Raw genomic sequence first — 23,369 nt, forward strand, 5'->3', positions numbered from 1 at the left:
GTGATTATTTTAGTTGAAAGAGAGTGATTATGACTCATTATCCGTTTATGATTAAATTGTATGATTATTTTAGTTGGATGCGGGTGATTACGACTTATTATCCATTTATGATTAAGTTGTGTGATTATTTTAGTTGGATAAGGGTGATTATAACTCATTATCATATAATTGTCTACTTAGGATAAAGTTGTAAGATTCAATCTCATGAACTAATTAAATCCTAAAAGATATAATATATATGAATGAATAATGAGCTATGTTTGAATCCATATTTATCCGTAATTTTACAGTTATTGCTTCATTTGTTTGAACATTTTAGTCCAATTTAATTACTTTGGTATATTTGTTTAAATTACTTAGCGGTGACACATATTGCCTTTGATAGTACTACAACAATTAAAGTTTATAGCTGACCGAGGGTTGATTAGTTCTCAAACCCTACTTTTCCCAACTTAAAGAAATTGATAAATATCACAAATGACGAATTGGTGGGTACAACACTAATCACATGATGAGACTCGGTTGTTGTCACCTTAAGGTACCAATTCTGGTTGTTATAATAAACACAAAATATTATTCCATTATATAAATGATACATATGTTGCGCTAATTATGAACAACTAAATCTATAGAGAATGTCTGAAAAAAGCATTGGTGAAAAAGAAATAGCGGCAATTCGTTACGAAATTAGTAATTTGACTAAGCATGGACAATATTTTCTTAAAAAATTGGTCGTTTTAAGAAAGCTCCACGCGACTAATTTTTTAAAAGAATCTGACGTGGCTTAATGCCTTACTAAAAAAGTGGAAGATACGCCTAAATTAAATAACCAATTTAATGCAGTATCCATGCTGAGAATTCAAACGTTAATTATTAGGGAGAGAGAAATTTTTCATTTAGCGCCCGTTTTAAATCGTCATCAATAAAAGGGAGAGAGCTGCGAGAAAGTGATTTTATTTAACACGACAAGTTCAAATTGGTGAATAAAAGAGGAATAAGATTACGAAAATTGGTCTCTTGTTATTCACGGATTATATAGAAAGATTGTGATCTAGATTGAACCTATTAAGATCACATATTAATTTTAGAATTGAATATCAAACTGTTCGAATTGATGCATGACAATTTTATTAAGATCAATTTCCACGAATATCATTTTCTAATTAATTTTTCAAAATTCTAATTTGCAATCTACACTATTTACTATTTTAAATATATACATGCAAACTCATTATTATGCGGAGTAAAATTTAGCATGATCTCCCTTAATCACATTCACCGCTATACTCCCTCTGTTAATTTGCCAATAAAAAAATCATTTTTGATTTGGCTCGGATTTAAAAAAAATATAATGAGATAATGAATTGTAAATGCAAAACACAACTCAAAAAGACTATAACTCATCCCCACTCCAATTATTTTTGAGCTTAGGCCCCGTGGGCCCTTCCATCCCAAATAATTCATCAAGCAATTTCACCAAACCCTCAAGCGCCTTCTTCAACTCTCCCGGCAGCCACTTCTTCGCCCTCCTCACCTCCGCCGCCGTATCGTAATCCTTCGTCGGCCCCCATTTCCTCTCATACCCCAACCACACCGGCTCCGCCACCACTTCCGCCTCCAACTCCGTCGCCACCACCACGAAACTCGCCCCTGTATCCACCACCTTATCACTCTTTTCCCAATCGTTTCGTATCCCGACCCCATTCCCGGGCCCCTGCAGAAACGTTCCCGCCTCGTAGTTCCCGGCGTGCCCATTCCTCGAAGCGTACCACACAAATCTATTCCCGCTTTGAAACTGCAGCTGAGTTACATCGACCCATCTCCCGCCGCTGTGTTGTGAGAAGTAGACTTTGCATAGAGCGCCGTCGAAGTTGCTGACGCGCAGCGTCACGTGCTCCCAGTCACCCACGTGCTCTCCGGCTCTCCCGAGCGACCTTTTTTTTATAAACCCTAGTTTCGCAATCGCATGGCCGTTGAAAGGATAAAACATCCACACCTGAATACAGGGCAGAGCCAAGAATTTAATTTAGTAGGGGCAAGAGGAATAATTTAAACAATTATCAAGGGGCATTTAGGGGAATTGAAATAAATGTTCAAATTTAAAGTAAAAAATAGTATGGATGTAAAATTTTTGAAGTGACTTAAAAGCCATGTAGCTCCGCCCTTGCCTGAATATCGGTGAAGGTCCCACCGAGAACCGGTTTGAAGTGGACGTACGCTTCCGCACTTAGTAAATCCCCGCTCTTAACTCTATCCTTGGCTTCATCCTCGGTCGGGAGGTCAAGCCAGTACAAGCCGTCGTCTGAACCTCCCGTAGGGAGGTTCAGACCCTTCGACTCAACCCCAACAGGGTTCGATTCCTGCCCTTTCGTGTATAGCAAAGCGCCGTTGTTGAAAAACCACTCAACTGATGAAGGGAGGTATTTTTCCTTGGGGTGGAAATAAATGTAGGGTGCATAAGCTTGAAATAAGGTTTCCATTTGAAATCCATTCAGCTTTCCGGTTGTGTAGTTAGGATTCGTGTTGATCAAACAAGACAACGAAACGGCGTCGCTTTGGAGGGAGAATGCGCCTACACTCACCGCCTGCGCGCCGGCGCCTCTGATTTTAGGCCTCAATCCATACACATTTCCCCAAATCCAGTCGTCTATCTCTGCATCGGCGGTGAAGTTGGATCTAACGCATTTGATCTTGTCTAGGGATGGCTTTCCCGGGGAGGTGGTGACGACGAGGCCGAGCGATTTGTAACCTTCGGGCGGAATTGGGAGCCAGAAATAGGCGGGGTTGAAGATGGAGGCGTTACCGTTGGACCAGACTAGAGCGTAATCAGTCGGCTGCTTCAGAATATCCGATGAATTATCGGTGGCTTTGGCCACCAAAGTCCAGCCGAAAAGCGGCCGGTTGTTCGGCTGAGCGTAGCTGCCGAGCATTGAGAAACCATCTGGGATGAATGGTTCGAAAAATGTTGCGATTTCGTCGTTTGGGCCTTCTCCTTCGGTCGACCAAATTTTATGAAATTCGGATATTTGTTGCACTTTTAGGCCTCCTAGATCAAGCTCTCCCGTCGCAAAATCACCGCCTAAGCATGATAAGAACGCACATTTTAAGACATTTTAGGCCAAATAACTCGATCCGGTGATCTGCCGTTGCAAAATCACTACTTAATCATGAAAGTACGCACATTTCAGATCATTTTAAGTCAAATAACTCATATCTGCCCTAGGAAACGGCCCTAATGACTGTTTCATAACGATGTGTAGCTCATGTGTATCAAATGTACTGAATTAGACAAAAATTAGGCCAAAGCTGCCGTTGCAAAATCACAATCTGATCATTGATAATACACACATTTTAAGTTATTTTAGGCTAGATAACACGATATCGATCCTACCAAACGGCATGACTGTATCATAACTATGTGTAGCTCATGTGTATATCAAAATCAATGAAGTATTTATACCTTGAGGCCAATTGGGGAGTGGAGAAGCAAATATGAAATTGGTGTCAATTGGGAAAGAGTCAGCCTTGTGGGAAAATGTATTGGTTGTGTTGTTGAGAGCGTTGGCCACCACCAAAATTTTTAATGTAAGAATAAGTGAGAATTTAACAATGGTAGAAGAAGATCCCATAATAACAGAAGAGGAGGTTGTGTAAGAAGCATATTAATATAATCCCATACACACTCCTTAGCTGTGTTGAGCGAATTATATACATATAGCTTACCATTTTAATTTATACAAAATAATCTCATTGATTCAACTATGAATGTATGTATCTTTAATCAAGCCACTGATAAAGGAATCTATGATTTGCCGAATTTTTAACAATTGATAAAGGAATCAATGATTTCTATAATTTAAATTTTGTCAACTCCCTTTTCAAACTTATTAAGAAATTTAATTACAAACTTAGCATAATATTCTAGTAGAACATAGAAAGATTCTTAATTTTGAAAACTACATTAATTAAAATAAAATATCATACCAATCACATATTGGAGATTAATATATCATGACAATCACATCTATGATGTCAATCATATCCGGTATATTTATAACAAATTAAGAAAAAAATTATAATGACAATAGCTCTTGTAGAAAAATTAACATATCAATCATATCTTCCATATATATAACAAAAATACATATACATTAACACGTATTTTATGAAGATAAAAGTTAACTTGACTGAAATACATACCAGATTCAAGGAAAAAAGTTCCGCGTGTAAATACATTTTCTATATATAGCGTCATTCCAATTCTTACATAATTCAAAAGTGAGCATTATATGTTTTAAAAAAAATAAACTTACATTTTACACTAACAGACTAAGTATTGAGTTGAGTCTCTGGCCTCACACTGCTGACAAAATAATAGTATCGAGTATTCTCAAACTAATTTAACAAAATGATCATTAGGAAGTTAACTATAATAAAGTAATTGTGTAAATAAAGAATGAGTTATGAGATAATAAATAAGAAAGACTAAATATGTTGTTATTATGAAAAATAAAAATAACTCAATTACTAGTATAATTTAACGATCAGACTAATTATGTTGTTATTAAGAAAAATAACAATAACTCAATTACTATAATTTAACGATCAGAAAAATATGTCTCAACAATAATGAGACGAATGGATTGCCAGAGTAATTAATTAGTATTCTTAATTGCATTTGGTTCAACATAAATGCAATGCATCAATTAAATCAATACTCATATAAAAACAAAGGTCAAACTAGAGCTTTTAGATTAGTGTGATCAACGGCATATATTACACCACATGACATAATTATAGATTTATTTTATTGTATTAAGCCACGGGCCTCCCATATCACAAAAATCACCACTTGATCCCATTAAAGGTTAATCAATGACAAGTCTGTTTAATAACGAAATATCAAATGTACTTAATTAGAAATGTGAGTATAAATTCTTGTGGAAAAAGGAATTGGTGGTGTTGAGACTTGAGAGCATTTGCCACTACAGGAATTTAAGATGCGTAGAGCTTCCCGTAACTAAAAGTAAGAGTAAAACATATGTGGCTACGATGCATATATATTATTCCATGTAAGCTCCTTCATTTATATTTACCGTGTTTGAATATAATAAAATAGGATTATCTATATGTAGTAGTAATAGTATTATCTGTATGTAGATGAATTTAGATATAGAAATATATAACATTTTCTAAATGTTAATATTATCTAATAAATATTTAGGTTTTTATAAAATATTAGTATAGAATAGAGAATTGTAAGTTGTAGTAGAATTCTCTATAATTATGTAGTTTTATTTATAAAAAAATAAAATTGTGTAGGTATAAAATTATACAGAATTCTCATTTAAATACTATATAATAAAATATATATCAGGATTTGTATAAAGAAAATTTAGATATATCGAACATAAAAGGATTAAGTAGAGAATTCTAGAATGTGCGAGAAATGCCTATACATATATGAGTATATTGTACTATCATTTTGCTTAATTTAAAGTTGAAAGTGAAGTGTTTCTTAATTTCTCATGGAACCAAATCTCCTAAATCATTTTACATCTACAAAATGTCATTTCAAATATTTCCTCCAAGGTATATTAGTTCTTCTATATATTACTTGTATTCATTACACCTTACTTCTCCCCCACCACCACCAAACAAATGACTTACATTAACCATGTCAAAAGTTCAAGTCAATGGATAATGAGTGATATCTTTTAAAATTATATAATTGATACTTTTTCAAAATTATTAAGAAGTTCGAAACAAGTTAGACTGTATAACTTGCGATTATTTAATATACCTGATCGACGTATACCTCTGAACCGAAGCAATTTATAATATTTGCATGAGAAGAATGAGATAATCCAAAAAACAACTTAATTTTAATTTGATCTATTTATTGTTGTAGAAAATCTAGTCTTTGAAATAACACATTTATTCATTTATTACTAATGCATTTTCGAAGGCCCTTTTTCTCCTGTACATCTACCAAATCAAGGAAAAGGAAAAGCAAAAGGAAGAAACAAATGATTAAGGAAAAGCAAAAGGAAGAAACAAATGATTTCAAATAGAACCTCGGAGTAGTCAATCTCGTACAATCGTAAAATATTTTTTTATTCTTTCGTGGTTCAGTCTATGCTTCAGCATGGAATTTATACTCGTAGTTCAATTAGTTTTTGTAAAAATATACTCCCTCTGTTTCGTTATAGTTGAGTCATTTTTCCATTTCAGGAAGTTTCATCATAGTTGAGTCATTTCCATATATAGTAATTATTTTCTCTTTCTTACTTTACTCTATCTTACTTTTTTCTCTCTACTTTATTCACTTTCTACTTTATTCTCTCCACATTTTTCTCTCTTTTACTTATTTTATCTATTTATCTCGTGAAAATTAAATTAGTATCTGTGTACGACAGTACGAGCCTTGGGTTCACACCTCTAACTAAATTAATATTCTCAAACCAAATTTATACTCTTCTCATTCTGTTTCAAGTATGAAATTTAAAAAAATTATTTCCTTTGTCCAATAAGAATAAACACATTTTTTTAAGTTGGTATCATAAAAATATCTCATTTCTTTTTATATAAAATTCTTCCATATTCTTTTTACACATATAAATCAATATATTCACAACTTATACCACTAGAATCCAACATTAAACACCAATAATAATGTGGATATCATTACCACTAATTTATTTTAATCACTTTTAATTTATCAATTATACATTATTTCTCATGCCGTCCAAATTTTTTTTTATTTTTTTAGATAGAGAGAGTACTAATTAGGGAGTTAACTAAAGTATTTAAAAATAAAGAATGAAATCGAAGAGAAAATAAAATAAAATAAATTTTATACATTATTTTATTTGCCAAAAATGAAATCGGTTGGACTATAATTGGGAAGCCAAATTAGTATGCATTAACTGTAATGACGAATGATATACATTTGACAATCTCAAATAAATTAATCCTGAAAAACCAAACACACCCACTAACCTGACATAAAACTCTGCATTATTAATATTGATTGCAAGAGTAAATAGTACTAAATAGGTGTATTCTTAATTGGATTTAAAATTCAGATTAAAAACAATTACGATGCTTATGCTATGCTCCCTAATTGGCTCGGTATAGATACTATGAATATTCGAGAAGTAGGCAATTGCTTCCTTGATACGCACTACAAAAATATTTCATCCTTTGGCGCCCATTTCCTCATTTCAGTTTCTGCCTTAGGGTTTTAAAATCTCTTCACCTCCCCCAATTTCACTCCAATTCCAATTCCAATTCCAATTCCACGCACGCGACCAACAAATTTCCCAAATCCAAACCCTACAGCCTCTACATGGATTCGGTCAAATTGACGCAAGGCGCAATAGCTTTCATGACCAGCGACGCCGCCGACGCCGACAAGTCCAACTTCAAGCCGGTGCTGCAGGTCGTCAGTGTGCGCCTCGTCAATACGCAGAATCAGACCGCAGAGCGCTACCGCGTCCTTCTCTCCGATGGCGATTTCACTCAGCAAGGAATGCTGGCCACCCAGCGCAATGAATTGGTGAAATCCAATTATCTGCAGAATGGATCTGTTGTTAGGTTGACGCAGTTCGTCTGCAACGTTGTCCAGAATCGCAAGTCAGTATTCTTCAATTTATGTTGTGTTTTCCTTTTTTTTAATTGAAATTGAAGTTATTATTTTGTGCCCTGGCTATGTTGATTTTATGCATCGAATCAGACTTTGTAGTTGCATTTCTGTTTTATTTCTCGAGGAAAATATTAGATTTGACTATCAAGATCGAGTTTTGGTGACATTTGATTGCTTCGTTTTTCGCCTTTGAATCTGAAGTTGCTGCACTTGCTTTTCATATATTTGTGAACAGATTGGTGTGTGCTAAATTATAACGGAGCAATTTCATTTGAATATGAACAGCTTAGTTCCAGTTCCTACTTCAGATATTGATACTGTTTCAGATTTCATATTTTTGGTTGAGCTTTAAACTTTTTTCTGTAGAGGCCAAACCAAATGAATACTAGGTGTTTTAGTCCCCAATCTATCGATCCATATGCATGCAAAGAAATAGAAGTTTACATATTTAATTAATTTATTTATTCATGTTTAGTGTTTTTCAGTAGGTGTAGTATCTGCATAATTTCATTACACTCCATCTTTCTTGTGCGGTCGTAGTTTTATTTTAAGCTCCTTAACCATATTTTGGCATTGTGCAGGATTATTATCATCATTGATCTAGATGTGATAGTTGGAAAATGTGATCAGATTGGTCAACCAAATCAGTATCCAGTGAATGGTGATGGTCCTGTCCCTGCCCCTGGCCCTGCTGTAACCAGACCATTTGCACCAAGTCAGCTGATGAATCAGCCAGCTTTCCCTGCCGAGTCATCATTTAGCATTTCCTCTCCAATGCCACCTGTGGGTGCTGGTCCTGCTGGAGCCCAATTTCAACAGTCAGGGGAAGAGTACAATGCTGGCACACATTCTTATGGTAGTTCTTTTCCTAGCAATATGAATCCGGGTAGATATAGCCCTCCAAATGCGGCGCAAGTATTTCCCAGACCTGAACCTGGTTCAGCCTATCCCAAACCTGATGCTGGTCCCGGCATTCCACGAGCTCAGTTTAACAATTATGCCTGCCCGCCTAGTTCATTGCATCAGCAGCCGTCTCCAATCTATTCAAATAGAGGTCCAATTGCCAAAAATGAAGCTCCTTCAAGAATAATACCAATTGCAGCATTGAATCCGTATCAAGGCAGGTGGACAATTAAGGCCAGAGTGACAGCAAAAAGTGAACTCAGGCTGTACAGCAATCCTCGAGGTGATGGAAAAGTGTTCTCGTTCGATCTGCTTGATTCTGATGGTGGAGAAATAAGGGTCACTTGCTTCAATGCTGTTGCGGATCAATTTTATCAACAAATTGAGCCTGGTAGGGTTTATTTGATCTCCAAAGGAACGCTGAAACCTGCACAGAAAGCATTTAACCACCTACGCAATGATCATGAGATAATGCTGGATAGTACATCAACTGTGCAACCTTGTCATGAAGATGATAGGGCCATCCCAAAGCAGCAATTTCATTTCCGCCCCATAAGTGATATTGAAGGTCTGGACAACAACAGTATTTTGGATTTGATTGCTATTGTTTCTTCAATCAATCCACCCAGCTCTATAATGAGGAAAAATGGTACTGAAACTCAAAAAAGAACTCTCCAATTGAAGGATATGTCTGGGAGAAGTGTTGAGTTGACTTTGTGGGGAAACTTCTGCAACGCTGAAGGACAAAAGCTACAATCCATGTGCGATTCTGGCCTTTTTCCTGTTTTGGCAGTGAAATCTGGTAGGGTTAATGATTTCAATGGGAAATCTGTGGGCACCATATCCAGTACTCAGTTGTTTATAGAGCCTGATTTTCCCGAGGTTCAGAAACTTAAAACTTGGTTCGATAGCAATGGTAAGGACACACCTGCTATATCTCTTTCAAAGGAATCAGGCCCAGCCCGTGTGGATGTACGCAAAACCATATCTCAGATCAAAGATGAAAAGTTAGGGACCTCTGAGAAGCCAGATTGGATCACAGTATCTGCCTCAATAGTATTCATAAAAGTTGATAACTTTTGTTATACTGCATGTCCAGTCATGATTGGAGATCGACAGTGCAACAAAAAGGTTACTAACAATGGAGATGGGAAATGGCGTTGTGAGAGATGTGACCAGTCAGTTGATGAGTGTGATTATAGGTATATCCTCCAGATGCAAATCCAGGATCACACTGGCTTAACATATGTGACTGCATTTCAGGAGACCGGAGAGGAGATAATGGGTAGATCTGCCAAAGAGCTGTACTACATGAAATATGAAGAACAAGATGATGATAAATTCTCTGAGCTGGTGCATGATGTCCTTTTTACAAAATTTATCTTTAAACTGAAAGTGAAAGAAGAGGTTTTCAGCGATGAACAGCGGGTTAAGTCAACAGTTGTCAGAGCAGATAAGGTTAACTACCCAACAGAGACCAAGTATCTGCTTGATTTGGTGTCTAAATTAAAAGATGATGACTTAGGTTCACTACCTCCTAAGAGTGAAGGTATGTCAGCAGTATCCGGGCTGACTAGTGGTGGATTTGGTGGAAGCAGACAACCTGAAACTGTTGCAGCTATGAATTACAGTGGAGTTACTAGCAATGTGGCTAGAGACGGTGGTGCAAGTATGAGTCAATATGGTAACCAGTATGGTGGCTCGAGATATCCTTCAACCGGTTCGACTGGAATGTATACAAGTTGTGGTAGCTGTGGTGGCTCCGGGCATAGCTCTGCAAATTGCCCAAGCCTAATGACTGGTGCTGGACAATCATATGGAACTGGGCCAACTGGCTTTAGCAATAGGGCGACGCCTGGGGCTGGTGGTGGTGGTGGTGGTGCATCTGGAGACTGCTTTAAATGCCATCAACCTGGGCACTGGGCAAAGGACTGCCCTAATGTTGGCAATGTTCCTCCTGCTTATGGGGGCAATAATGCCAATCCTGACTGCTTTAAATGCCATCAACCTGGGCACTGGGCGAAGGACTGCCCCGGTGTTAGCAATGTTCGTCCTGCTTATGGGAGCAATAATGCTAATTCCGGGAGATACGGAATGGCATCGAAGCAGTATGTGGGGGGGTGAGTACTGAGATTCTACTGGCTGATGATAGCTTTTTTCGAACACAAGGATTGCCTCTATGAAATTAAATATTTTTGTTTTGGGCGGAAGCAGGCTTTCAAGTCATGTGTTTTAATTTTCTGTGAAGAAACCATCATCATGTAATGGCTCTGGCTTCTTGTTGGCTATGGGTTTTGTTACGAATGTACTGCTTAAAATGCTTTGTAAATTAGTCATATCCTTTCTTTTGTGGAATAATTTGTTTAGATTTTTCGTCTTAAGGAACTTCTGGTTCACCATCATTTTTTTATAAGCGAATTATGGTTACAGGGCTAAGGTTCAAATCAATTTTCATTGGTTTTATTGATAGAAAAATCATGAGTTTTGATCCATCTTGCAGCTCACATTAAAATTTATGAATTTTTATATTTTTTTAAAATTTTTATGGAGTTTAAATTAGGTAAAATCGTATCTAGACATTTGAAAAGTTCAACAAAGACAACACAATCCTTGAATTTGATCATTTTTTTCAATGTACTTTTTGGTGACTGTAAGGTTTGCAAAATTGTAATTTCGAGAATAAATATATAGTATGTTTGGTTCATGAGATTGACTCCCACAATTCAATCCTAGATGAATAATCACGTGATAATTGGTCATAGCCAACTCTAACAACTAAAATAATCTCAAGACTCAATCCTAAATTATATGTTAGTACTATTTTATCTAGGAAACCAAACATCATCTTAACAAATATTTTATTAAGGTGGCAAGTCAATTAGCAATTGGTGCATCAGCGCCAGAAGAAATTACCAAATTTCCAACTAGCTATGCTCCAAGCTAGAAATCTAACTAGGAACTGTGAGTTTGATGGTGAATACTAGCTAACAGGACCACCGTTCCATCAGATGCTTTCCTTTGCGGGCAGTGTAGACATAGATGCTTAAAGATCTGGCATTCCCTTTCCAGTTGTAGGATCATAAGTCTTCTCGAGAACAACATCTATCGGAGTGTCCTTGGGACCGACTGTAGAATAAGATACGAGAATGAGCAAAAGAACTGATTTCAAGCACAAAAGGATCCATAAAGGATTAGATAGCTCTAGGCATATTATGTGATATCATATTCAAGTAGTGACTATCTATTAGTTTGTGAGTTAGCAATTGACAAAATTGAACAGTACTAAACAGCTAAACCTATTTACAAGTTGCTCATTTTATTGTCAATTACTGCCTCTATTAAACCAAACCTACAGGCATACATAGGTAAATCAGCACTCATTCGGGATAAGAGCAAAACACTAAAATTTCATAAATAAAACTAGAGTCTCAATCACCATACCCAGACTACACGTCTCACATTTTTCTGTCTTCTCCTCACAATCTGGGTTCTCTAGGGTTTGAACTTTGAAGTGATAGTATTAAAAAAATATGTATATGAAGGCCCAGCACCGTGCATATCATGTACTAGAAAATTTTAAATATAATTCATGACAATCCACCTCCAGTGTCCTTCTCCGGAGGCAGATACAACTCAAACAAGGCAGGATTAAGCAAATTCCACATAGAAAAATCAAAGAAAATTTCTAGCAGTTCATATCTGATTCAGAGTTCCACAAATATAACTGTACACTGTAGATTAAAAATTGAAGGTGAAATTCTGAGTACATCTATTTGAAGTTGTAACTTGAAGTATCGGATTTGCTTAATTGACATGACATCTCTTATTGAATGCATTCTGCGAGAACTGTCGTTTTTGTTGTGAGCAACTCAGCCAAGAGAAGGTGAAAGTGAAACTATTCATATTCATGCTACAAATTTTAAGCATTGTCAGCTACAGTTCAGCATATTGCAGTCAAATCACCAATGTCCCTACACTCAAGCATAACAATTAGAGCATCCGCTCACAAATAGGTGTGTTTCAGGACTGCCTTCAGCCATTAAATCTTGTCTGGTCTTGAGAAAAGTAAAATCATCTTACAGCAAGTTCAATATATATGGCTATACGCAGGGACAAGCTCAAAATGAATTGAAAAAAAAAAGCACGAGCATAAATATGCAGAAGAGAAAGCAAGAATCTTACCAACAGTAGGTCTAGGGGTTGTCCTCATCTTCAAGATTTCTGGACGAGGAATTATGGATCCTGATGTTCCAATGCCTCTTGCTACTCTTACCTTGCTACCATCTTCTAAGTACTTAATTCCAACCTTGCAGGGCTTCCTACAGGCATACGCAGATCGTTAGTCACCACTATCATGGGACAACAAAAAACGAGCAAAAGGCAAATTATCTCACCCTGTTACTGGATCGACAACCTGAACATTTGAGACATGAAGAGGGGCTTCGACAGTGAAAATTCCACCTTCATGACCCTGCCCTTGCTTGATATGTTTCTTCACCTGCAAGGAGATAATTATCGGACAACGTGTGAAGTAAGGAATCGATACACTGAGAGAATGCTACAAAATATGAGATATGAACTATCAGCGCCAAAGCAAGATAAAACCAAATTTGGCATAAAACGGCGCGATGCATCGCGACGCGAACAAAAACCGGATAAAGAGCCATACATCAGCTCAGCAATGTGTTTTTTTTCCTTTGAGTTCACTCAGTACAATTGAAATTTCACCAATTTTCTATTTTCATGTATTAAACAACCACACATGGCTAGAGAGAAAGCTTGTTTCGCATTTTCACTTGAATCAAACAAAGTTCTGGACAATAAATCACATCCAATCAAATACAAATTTCTTACCAGATTCTTTCCCTCAACAATAACACGATTCTGAGATCGAACTACGCGCTTAACAAGACCAGTCTCCCCTTTATCTTTACCCCTGATTATCATGACCTGCCAATCATAATGAAGGAAAATTTAGAAAAAATAATCACTGGCAAAAAACAGCGAAACTCGTAAAAAAAAATCAGAAGAAGCAGCACATGATTTCAGTGAGCTTACATTATCACCTCTAAGAATCTTCCAGTGATGAATCAGTTTCTGTGCTGACTTCCAACCCATTTTGTCCTACACCGATTTCAGCTTTCGAAATTAGTTCAAAACATCATTTATACAGCTAAAAACTCTACAAATTAGCAACCGGTTGGAAATCAATAAGCAAAAAGATGAATGGATACCTGAAGGTCTCAGATTGCGCAACGCAAATTAATGAAAAAGGGTTTTAGTCTTCACTCATGAGGGCTGTTCCAGAATTGGGGTTTTTCCATGTGAGGTGATTAAACTTTGGGCCGAATAGATTGGGCTTTAATCATGGGTCGGCCCACTACATGTTTTTTAAAAGTCTTTCTGGTTTGGGCTGCTAGCAAATGTGCAGATTGTGTTGATATCATATTGATTGATGTAATTTTAATTCAACCTATAAAGATTAAATATGAACACAATTTTAAGTAAATATTCAATCAGAACACAAACTTGATCCAAGTGGACGAACTTACTAACTTAACTTCAGGTTTGCCATATGGATTAAAATAAAATAAGTAATCATATATATAATTGTCGAATCTTGCTGAATGCTGATTACGTAGTCAAAAGTCAACTCTTTACCAATGCTAAGTTTATTCCAAAAAATACTCTATTGTTTATTTCAAAATAAATATAATTCTCGAAATAAATTAACTCGAGAATTAAAATAGAGGATATAATACAATTGGAAAATAATGATAGATCTAAAGATGTTAATTGTCAAGTCAAAAAGGGAGGAAATTCTTGATCTGTATAATTAAAGTAGTGTACTAGCAAAAAAGAAATAAAGTAGTAGTATGAAATTAACAACCGATGTCGGTGATGCAAAACTTATTTTCTATACTTCTATCACAAACCTAAATGAAAGGGAAAGGGAAAGGGAAAGGGAAAGGGAAAGGGAAAGGGAAAGCGTAAATAAGCTACGTACGATGGAGGAAGGAAAAAAAATAGAGGTTTGCTATTTTATTTGGCTAAATACATATATTTTAGGGAAGACATATTCTTTGCAAAAAGAGGGTAAATTTGTTTACCTTTATTTAATTTTATTTGTAATGCGAGTAATATTTATTTAAGAATAGTTTTCTCTTCTCCGTCTCTCCTTTTTTTAAGCAAATTACTGTAAAATCAATTAATTATGTGGCTTTGGTCGTACGGAATTTGGAGAATAAATTAGTGCTAGGAATATGTGAATAAAAAAGTGAAGATTAAAGGCAAAGCTGCTCCTGAAGCTCATTATATGATTTTGGTCCTACATATTATCTTTTAAATTTTTGGATCTCAAACATTTAAACTCGAATTACAATCGGTCCAAAGTTAACTATTCCGTTAAATTTTAACGGTCAACCTTTTTTAACCCCGATTATGACCAAATTAAGTTGTTAAATAACACAACAAAATTTAGCGACGGAACAAATTCGTCACTAATTGGGAGATTGGGAGATTCCGCGCCTCAAGGAGCTGGGTTTCTTCAAAGTGACCAACCACAATCTCCATGGATTTCCTCACCAAATTGGAAGCCGAAGCCATGAAATTCTTCCAATTGCCGCCGCAGGAGAAGGCCAAATCCCCCCCCCCCCCCCAAAACCCCTTCGGCTACGGCAGCAAGGTCATCGGCCCCAACGGTGACGTCGGCTGGGTCGAGTACCTCCTCTTCTCCACCAACCCCGACCTCGCCTCCCGCAACCCTAACTCCGCCGCGCCGGGAATCTCCCAATCACTGCGGTAATTCACTAATTCATCACTCAATTTCCGAAATTCGCTATTACATGGAGGCGATTCCCTCGCTATTCCCGCTATTCACTAATTCCGCTGCCGCCGCAGGGAATCTCCAAATCTCCCAATTAGTGACGGATTTGTTCCGTCACTATATTTTGTTGCATATTTGATGGAATAGTTAACTTTGGATCGATTGTGATATGAGTTAAAATGTTTGGGATCCAAAAATTTAAAAGATAATATTTAAGACCAAAATCATAAAATGTGCATATATTCCGGACCAGTTTTGATCTTTACTCGAAAGTGAAATAAGAATATATATGAATAGTGGTTATTTTGCTTGGAATATAATGTATAGACAGTTGTGGTGATAATGTTATCCCACAAAAATATCCGACCAAAGAGGAAAAACATCAAGCCAAAAGCTCTTTAAAACTGGTCCCTTTGTGTTGATAGTAGTTGATACGATCTTCGTGAATTTTTGTCTTCAGCCAAAACATTCAATTTTTTTTTATCAATATAGATATCTTCTTATCTTCTATATACATCTAACCATTTTACTTATTGTATAAAAACTAAAAGGCATATATTTTCTGTAACAAATTGAAGAATAAAATTGGCATTTATTTTATATATTGAAGCAAATAGAGGTATGAAAGAGAGAAAAATATACAAATAAATAAAAGACGTGTTATTAAACAATAAGTCAAAATCCATGTGAAGCGAACATGGGGAGGGCACTAAATGCTAACTATATTAATTGGTAGTAATAATTTAATAAAGGGAAGAAATTATTTATGAATTGGGTCATGATAACAGAATTCATTTAATTTACTATTTTGGTGATTAGCATTAAATATATATCTGCAGCACCGTCAAGGACTAAATACTATGCATGAAATTCAAGATTTTCATTCTGTTCCATTTCGTTTTATTTGTGAGATATATCGGAGACATAGTACATGTTGCTACGTGGAATAATATATTTGATGCATTTACTTTGGTATGATAAAGTAAAACTAATATACTTCATATCATTATGTGAAGGATAGTACAATGATGAGTAAATGTCAAATTAATTGTTCCATTGTGGCATTATATATTCAGAGATATTACTTGGCAAATTGGAACTTTGATAAAATTCTCCATCAATTTCATTACGTTAAAATATAGCCAATGTCATGAACTTTATCATTTGTTTTTCAATTGTCATATTAATTTAGATTAATGGGGGGAATTATGCAGTACTCCTATGATTTTGAAGTCAAAAATCTATGTTATTTTTGCAGATTTTAATATCACTCACAAAAGTTATTTGACTTCAGTATTAAAAAATATAAGATAGTATTCCATCCGTCCAGCTAAGATGACATATTTCTTAGTCAGCACTAGATTTTAGGACTTGTTTGTTGACGTGTTTAATTAAAAAGAGAAAATATAGTTGTGAGTATTAAATGGACAGAGAAAAAAAAGTAGGATATTTTAATTGGACAAAGAAAAAGTGGTTGATTATACTAATTTGGGAGACAAAATTTCCAAAAAAGAAACATGTCATCTTATTTGGGACAAACTAAAAAAAGGAATATTTATCATCTTAATTGGACGGAGTTAGTATAAGATAATGCTAAAGTTTTTTAGCTTACAAATCATACATTATTTTTCCTCAAATTTAAATTGGTGAGATAATAAAGAAATATGTCAAGTTGTAGTATGATTTGCTAAGCGATGGGGTTGATCTTGACCAAACTTACAATTTGCCCCATTTACTTACTTCATACTTTTTCTCTTCCAAAAAAATTATAAGAATATTCCGAATGATTCAAGAATTAATGCATAATTGATAAAGTAAAAGAGAAAAGTTCCAAAAAATTATAAGAATATTCTGAATGATACAAGAATTAATGCATAATTGATAAAGTAAAAGAGAGGAAGATAATGACAATTAAAATAGAGTTAATAGATAGTGAGACTCACATTATCTTTAGTGTTTAGTGATATGCCCTAGTAGTATAAGTTGTAAATAAATTGATATATATGAGTAATGAGTTTGAGAGAACTTTCTATAAATAAAAATAAATATTTTTATAAGACGGACGAAAAATAAAAGTGGCCTTATTTTGTTGAAGGGAGTATGATTTGATAAATTAATAAAATACTAGAACTACTCCCTCCGTCCCTAAAGAATATATACTTTGGGTTTGACACGAGTTTTAATGCAAAATTGTTAAAGTAAGAGAGATGTAGAGAGAAAAAATAATTAAAGTATTGTTAATGGAGAATGAGTCAAAATTAGAAAGTGCATATTCTTGTGGGACGGACTAAAAAAAGAGTGCATATTCTTATAAGACGGATTAAAAAGAAATGGTGTATATTCGTGTGGGAGTATATAATACTAGTATATATTTAAGTGGCGTTCGGTTGCTATGACTAATATCATGAGACTATCCATCTAGGATTAAGTTGTGGGATTATTTTAATTGGAGGGGGAGGCTATGACTAATTATCATGAGACTATCCATTTAGGATTAAGTTGAAGAGTTCAATCTTATAAACCAAACATGATACATATTTAATCATAAGATTTAATCTTGCCAAAGGAACCTCCTTTTAAAATATAAAATAGGAGTAATAAATAAGCTCCAAATTACTCAGTATAGTGACATACAGTGAAGCAGCGTAACATTTAACTGATCGGCTAATAAATGGGGATATGTGGTGGGTCCCATTTAATATACGTATATATTTCAGCAAAAACGCCTACCGACGGCGCAATCCCAATCCATTTGAACAGTTCGATTTCAACACTTACGCCACGTGGAATCCTCTCACTGGACCAATTTCACCCTCAGTAACGGTAAATACGAAAATTCCCCCCGAAATAAGCAGCAAAGCTTTAAATAGAATCCCACCCATTTTCCTGGTCCCCGGATAAATCGAAAATGTAATGTTCACATGCATCTTTCTTTATCTATAAACTGTTTTGTTGTGATGCTGTGAGCCCACATCCATACCTCATCCTCTTCACCTCTCTGCTCTCTCTGATTACCTATTTAGAGAGCTCCCTTTTCTACTACTTTTGCACACTCCTATGTTGCACAAGGTAGTCGATTGGTGCAAACTTTTCTACTAGTTTCGCAATTCGTTTCTGTATTTTTGTTGATTTGGGAATTACTAGCCGACATTGCACTGCCAGATCTGAGGTGGACACTGCACTTTTTGGTGAATCTGAGGTGAAAGATTTGTTAATTATCAGTAAAGATTGAATCTTTTTAGGGGATTTCCGTTATCAGTAGGGTGTGATTAACTAATTCGCCCTTCTCAATCGGGTGTGTTTTTGTCACTTTGTTTAATTTCTTCTGCTTTTGGTTGGCTGAGAGTGATCGTTGAAAACAGAAAAACTGAAGTGTAGCTGTTTGTACTTCTTTTCATCACTCACTTTCTCTCCTTTGATATGTGTTTCTGTGATGCCTATATGTTTGTCCTATATATTCATTGATTTTGCATGTTCACAGTTAGGTGAGATTGATGGATTTTGTTCCCCTTCTAAATTAGTGGTGGAGGGGTCCCTTGTTAAGTTGGCTGAATTCATAAAGCTTTTGGGCCCAATATCATGTGCAAAGTAGAAAATCATGCCCATAAAAGTCTAAAGCGTCTCCATTGCTTTCAAATATTCTTGTTTTTTTATTCAAGGCTTAAAGTCAGTTCATAATGGATTCTCTTTGACCATTGTAACATTGTTGGATCATCAAAAATATTCTTGTTTCTCTTTGACTTTGGATTTTGTTTGAGGAGGTATTACATGTTAAGATCCATAGCATAGATGAGGTGTTGCTTATTAGTTTTATCATAATTATGTCGTCTTTTTTGCATATATTATGATTCAGAGGATTCGGTGATGATGCTGGTTTTGATTTCTTAGATCATTGATTTCGTTTTTTGGTGCAGTGTGTAGAGAGTTCTCGAGACGATGAAGCATAAGGATGGGAAACCGATTCATCAGCATGATAAGGTTTCTAGGAAAGTTCCCATGGCAATTATGTTTGTGGTGCTGTGTGGATTTTCATTCTACTTGGGTGGGATATTCTGTTCGGAGAAAGAAAAATATGCAACTAACGAGGTTGCTGAGGCGGCCGAGAATCCAAAGGAAAAGCCTGCAATTCCAGCTGCAGGGGCATTGCAGATCAAAGCTGTGAAGTTCGACGAATGCCCTGCTGATTTCCAAGATTACACCCCGTGCACGGATCCTAAGGTGATTTTCATTTTCTATTTGTGAGATTTTGATAATTGGGAATGCCATTGTGATATTGTGATGTTTTTTTTTGCAGAGGTGGAAGAAGTTCAGCCTCCACCGGCTTTCGTTCATGGAGCGCCATTGCCCTCCTGTATTTGAGAAGAAGGAGTGCTTAGTCCCGCCTCCGGATGGTTATAAGCTGCCTATTAGATGGCCGAAGAGCAAGGACGAATGTTGGTACAGGTATTATTCAGCAACAAAAACCTTGTTTTCAGAGCTGTTTATGATGTTGTAATTGTTGGAAATTTGATACATTTGATATTTGGATCCTCTCAGGAATGTGCCATATGACTGGATCAACAAACAAAAGTCTAACCAGCATTGGTTGAAGAAGGAAGGGGAGAAGTTCCTCTTTCCTGGTGGTGGCACTATGTTCCCCAACGGTGTCAGTGAATACATTGATAAGATGCAGGACTTGATCCCAGGAATGAAAGATGGGACGGTTCGGACAGCCATTGATACCGGATGTGGGGTGAGTCCGACTTTATATTCTTCAACAGCATCCATGCATAGTATGTAGCGTGTCTGGTTTATGAATCTGCTTGCTTAGTTAGTTGCTTAAGATTGGTGTAATTATATCTCGATTCTGCCTTTCAGAATCAACAAATTGATCTTTATAAAGTATTTCCGTGTCATTCATAAATGTCACAAGATGCAAGTCTTGCTGTTTCATTAAGTTGGTGTTTCCCATTATAGCAATCACACCAGCAAGATCAGGATATGTGGATGATTTTTGCTTGAGAAATTGTCTAACTGTTCTTGCTCGATTCGTTTAGGTGGCTAGCTGGGGTGGTGATTTACTAGACCGAGGTATTCTCACAGTTTCTCTGGCCCCTAGAGATAACCACGAAGCCCAAGTTCAGTTTGCTCTCGAACGTGGAATTCCTGCAGTGCTGGGCATCATATCAACACAGAGACTTCCCTTCCCCTCCAGCTCTTTCGACATGGCACACTGCTCTCGGTGCCTCATTCCATGGACTGAATTCGGTAGTTCACCAGTTCCTTTGTTTTCCATTGTCGTATCTTTTAAATGCATCCATTTTTCTGTCGTCTTAGCTGAACATAGTGACTGAACACTGCACTTACTATCATTCTTAGGTGGAATCTACCTCTTGGAGGTGCACCGTATGCTCCGGCCTGGTGGTTTCTGGGTGCTTTCCGGCCCACCAGTAAACTACGAGAACCACTGGAGAGGATGGAATACCACTATCGAAGACCAGAAAACAGATTACGAGAAGTTGCAAGAGCTGCTAACATCAATGTGCTTCAAATTGTACAACAAGAAAGATGACATTGCTGTCTGGCAGAAATTATCAGACAGTAGCTGCTACAAGAAGCTCGAAACCCCAGATACGTACCCCCCCAAGTGCGACGATGGCACTGAGCCGGACTTGGCTTGGTACACTCCCATCCGTCCCTGTGCCGTTGTTCCTGACCAGAAGTACAAGAAGATAGCACTGGATTCCCTTGCCAAATGGCCCGAGCGGTTGCACACTGCTCCCGAGCGTGTCTCTGATGTCCGTGGTGGCAGCGATGGCGCTTTCAAGCATGACGACAGCAAATGGAAGACGAGGGCGAAGCACTACAAGAAGTTGGTCCCTGCAATAGGAACTGATAAGATCAGAAATGTCATGGACATGAACACTCTGTATGGAGGCTTCGCTGCTGCTTTGATCGATGCTCCATTGTGGGTGATGAATACCGTATCCTCCTACTCTTCCAACACACTTGGCGTCGTCTACGACAGAGGACTGATCGGAACGTATCACGATTGGTAAAATACCATTCACATTCTACAATCATAATATTCATCTTTTCACCTTTTCTTATGATGATCTGCCCTTTTTTCTAGGTGTGAAGCTTTCTCGACTTATCCTCGTACGTACGATCTTCTTCACCTCGATGGCCTTTTCACTGCTGAAAGCCATAGGTATGCAAATTCTACGCTATACTCGAATCAGGGTGAGATTTCATCATTTTTTCATTTACATTAGTCTTAAACTTGTTGCACCTATATAGGTGTGAGATGAAGTATGTTTTGCTGGAGATGGACCGGATTCTCCGTCCCAACGGGTATGTTATCATCCGGGAATCGAGCTACTTTGTGGATGCTGTGGCAACAATGGCTAAAGGGATGAAATGGGGTTGTCGGAAGGAGGAAACGGAATACGGATCGGAGCAGGAGAAGATCTTGATCTGCCAGAAGAAGCTGTGGTATTCATCTAAGCAGAGCTCAAGATGATACTTTGAGAAATGATGAGTTGGGATCAATGGAAGCATATTTGCATACAGAGGTTGGAGACATTATATTCATCCATACAAAGACAAGTTCTACACTGCCATTTTGATCATATCTTTCAACCCAAGAAGGAGAAGAACTAGCACATTCAATAGCCAAGTTATAATATTCTAGTTTTTAAATATATATTCTTTTACAAGGTGGATTGTATTCGCACATTCAATAACGTAGTATCTTATTTACTTTGAAACTCTACAATTGTAGTGTTCCTATCAACCAACCCTTCCTTCTAATCTAGCATTTTGTAACATTTAATTTAGCATTCGTGATTTTGGTTATTATGTACTGATAACATGGTTATATGTAAAGGGCTGATGATGCGCAGCACAGCAAATTTCCCCTAGAAAATAAGTTGACTCTTACTATTAAACACCAATCCAGATTGCATAAGTAGAAAATTTAACATTTTTATGTATTGAATGATGTCTACAAAATTGAGGGCATTCAACGTTTATTCTACTACTTATACAATTATTAGTATTATAGTACTAGTATTATGACTATTTTATACTCCATTCGACCATAAAACCACCCAATTCATTAGTCCCAAGTTAATAAAGTTGTTTTATTACACATAATTTTAAAAATAATGATATTTAATAAATTAATTTAAAAAATAAAATAAAAGAGCGAACTGAAAGTGCCTCTAGCTTATGTTCTCCTTTTCGGATATATTATCGTTATTTATCATTCGCGCCAAATAAACGCAAGCTGGTAGTTACAGATTGATCAAGATAGAGTTCCGAATGGATCCAGTCGAACAACGTCTTCTGTCACCTGCACGTGTCCCATGGACGGGTCCAATGGATAACCTGGCTGAACAACCTGACAAACTTCTACCTACTCTGGCCTTGTTGAGTGTGCGAACGGAGGAACTCGAAAGCTTTCAAAACCTTAACTCACAATACTATTACTTAGCAAAGGGAAGTAAGGATCGAATCCCACAGAGAGGGGGTGTTCTACATTCGTTGAGGACAAGTTGGGAATGACTGCTGCAACGCTTACAAGTGGGTTAAGTTGATATTACTAAGGGTTTGGACAAACTGAGAGACTATCTAAATTAAACTGATCAATTCATTCTAACTGAGGAACTTGCACGACGGTTTCCTGAAATAGCCAAACAGAATACAAGTGAGCTGGTGTCAGAGCTCAGCAAAACGTACGATAAAGTGAAACTTTACTAACAAACTCATCTTCCTCGTAGAGCCAAAATCAGATAACAGAGTAAAACAGATCTATAGGGATTTCAATCCTAACAAACTTGCATAAGGAAACTACCTACAAAACTAACGCTTGACTCCAATTTAAAACAGAAAGAAGACGACTACACACGTAGATAAACTGACCTACTCATAATCATGCAGAAATCTTAAATCGACAATCAGATCAGCAACTACGAAACCTAAATCAGGCCTAATCACATCTTCAATCGA

At 36.6% G+C, this 23,369-nt stretch overlaps 4 protein-coding genes across 7 annotated transcripts; 2 read left to right on the forward strand and 2 right to left on the reverse strand.

Annotated features, from left to right (window-relative positions):
• Positions 1-1,393: 1,393 nt before the first annotated feature.
• On the reverse strand, positions 1,394-2,930 carry LOC121781685. The gene is made up of 2 exons (XM_042179393.1): positions 2,169-2,930; positions 1,394-1,996 (listed from the first exon to the last, which is right to left on the reverse strand). The coding sequence occupies exons 1-2, from the start codon at positions 2,928-2,930 to the stop codon at positions 1,394-1,396; spliced, it is 1,365 nt and encodes a 454-aa protein (XP_042035327.1).
• Positions 2,931-7,195: 4,265 nt separating this feature from the next.
• Positions 7,196-10,953, forward strand: LOC121780698 (replication protein A 70 kDa DNA-binding subunit E-like). The gene is made up of 2 exons (XM_042178327.1): positions 7,196-7,638; positions 8,230-10,953. The coding sequence occupies exons 1-2, from the start codon at positions 7,352-7,354 to the stop codon at positions 10,673-10,675; spliced, it is 2,733 nt and encodes a 910-aa protein (XP_042034261.1). The 5' UTR covers positions 7,196-7,351; the 3' UTR covers positions 10,676-10,953.
• A 439-nt stretch (positions 10,954-11,392) lies between these two features.
• On the reverse strand, positions 11,393-13,859 carry LOC121780804 (50S ribosomal protein L24-like). Its single transcript, XM_042178436.1, has 6 exons — positions 13,786-13,859; positions 13,610-13,675; positions 13,406-13,501; positions 12,946-13,049; positions 12,734-12,870; positions 11,393-11,677 (listed from the first exon to the last, which is right to left on the reverse strand). The coding sequence occupies exons 2-6, from the start codon at positions 13,667-13,669 to the stop codon at positions 11,595-11,597; spliced, it is 480 nt and encodes a 159-aa protein (XP_042034370.1). The 5' UTR covers positions 13,670-13,675; positions 13,786-13,859; the 3' UTR covers positions 11,393-11,594.
• Positions 13,860-18,277: 4,418 nt separating this feature from the next.
• LOC121780539 (probable methyltransferase PMT20) lies at positions 18,278-22,152 on the forward strand. 4 transcript variants are annotated; one of them, XM_042178119.1, is made up of 8 exons: positions 18,278-18,446; positions 19,292-19,595; positions 19,672-19,820; positions 19,914-20,109; positions 20,414-20,624; positions 20,736-21,411; positions 21,490-21,567; positions 21,657-22,152. In XM_042178119.1, exons 2-8 carry the CDS (start codon positions 19,314-19,316, stop codon positions 21,877-21,879), a joined length of 1,815 nt encoding a protein of 604 aa, XP_042034053.1. In that variant the 5' UTR covers positions 18,278-18,446; positions 19,292-19,313; the 3' UTR covers positions 21,880-22,152. The 4 variants fall into 4 exon arrangements, with proteins under 4 accessions (XP_042034053.1, XP_042034050.1, XP_042034052.1 ...); XM_042178116.1 differs by having other exon boundaries at positions 18,279-18,576; XM_042178118.1 differs by lacking the exon at positions 18,278-18,446 and adding an exon at positions 18,786-19,171.
• Positions 22,153-23,369: the final 1,217 nt, after the last annotated feature.

Source organism: Salvia splendens, chromosome 20 (assembly GCF_004379255.2).
Source record: "Salvia splendens isolate huo1 chromosome 20, SspV2, whole genome shotgun sequence".
In the NCBI taxonomy this organism is placed as follows: domain Eukaryota; kingdom Viridiplantae; phylum Streptophyta; class Magnoliopsida; order Lamiales; family Lamiaceae; genus Salvia; species Salvia splendens.

What these genes read in the sequence shown, in the direction of transcription:
- LOC121780804 (XM_042178436.1), bottom strand. Translation starts at nt 13,669, where the DNA reads ATGGGTTGGAAGTCAGCACAGAAACTGATTCATCACTGGAAGATTCTT. An exon ending in TTGTTGAGGGAAAGAATCTG is followed by an intron (nt 13,050 to 13,405) that starts GTAAGAAATTTG and finishes ATCTCCTTGCAG; the next exon opens with GTGAAGAAACATATCAAGCA. An exon ending in GTTGTCGATCCAGTAACAGG is followed by an intron (nt 12,871 to 12,945) that starts GTGAGATAATTT and finishes GTATGCCTGTAG; the next exon opens with GAAGCCCTGCAAGGTTGGAA.
- LOC121780698 (XM_042178327.1), top strand. Translation starts at nt 7,352, where the DNA reads ATGGATTCGGTCAAATTGACGCAAGGCGCAATAGCTTTCATGACCAGC. An exon ending in AACGTTGTCCAGAATCGCAA is followed by an intron (nt 7,639 to 8,229) that starts GTCAGTATTCTT and finishes GGCATTGTGCAG; the next exon opens with GATTATTATCATCATTGATC.
- LOC121780539 (XM_042178119.1), top strand. Translation starts at nt 19,314, where the DNA reads ATGAAGCATAAGGATGGGAAACCGATTCATCAGCATGATAAGGTTTCT. An exon ending in CCATTGATACCGGATGTGGG is followed by an intron (nt 20,110 to 20,413) that starts GTGAGTCCGACT and finishes CGATTCGTTTAG; the next exon opens with GTGGCTAGCTGGGGTGGTGA. An exon ending in CATTCCATGGACTGAATTCG is followed by an intron (nt 20,625 to 20,735) that starts GTAGTTCACCAG and finishes TATCATTCTTAG; the next exon opens with GTGGAATCTACCTCTTGGAG.
- LOC121781685 (XM_042179393.1), bottom strand. Translation starts at nt 2,930, where the DNA reads ATGCTCGGCAGCTACGCTCAGCCGAACAACCGGCCGCTTTTCGGCTGG. An exon ending in GGACCTTCACCGATATTCAG is followed by an intron (nt 1,997 to 2,168) that starts GCAAGGGCGGAG and finishes CCCTGTATTCAG; the next exon opens with GTGTGGATGTTTTATCCTTT.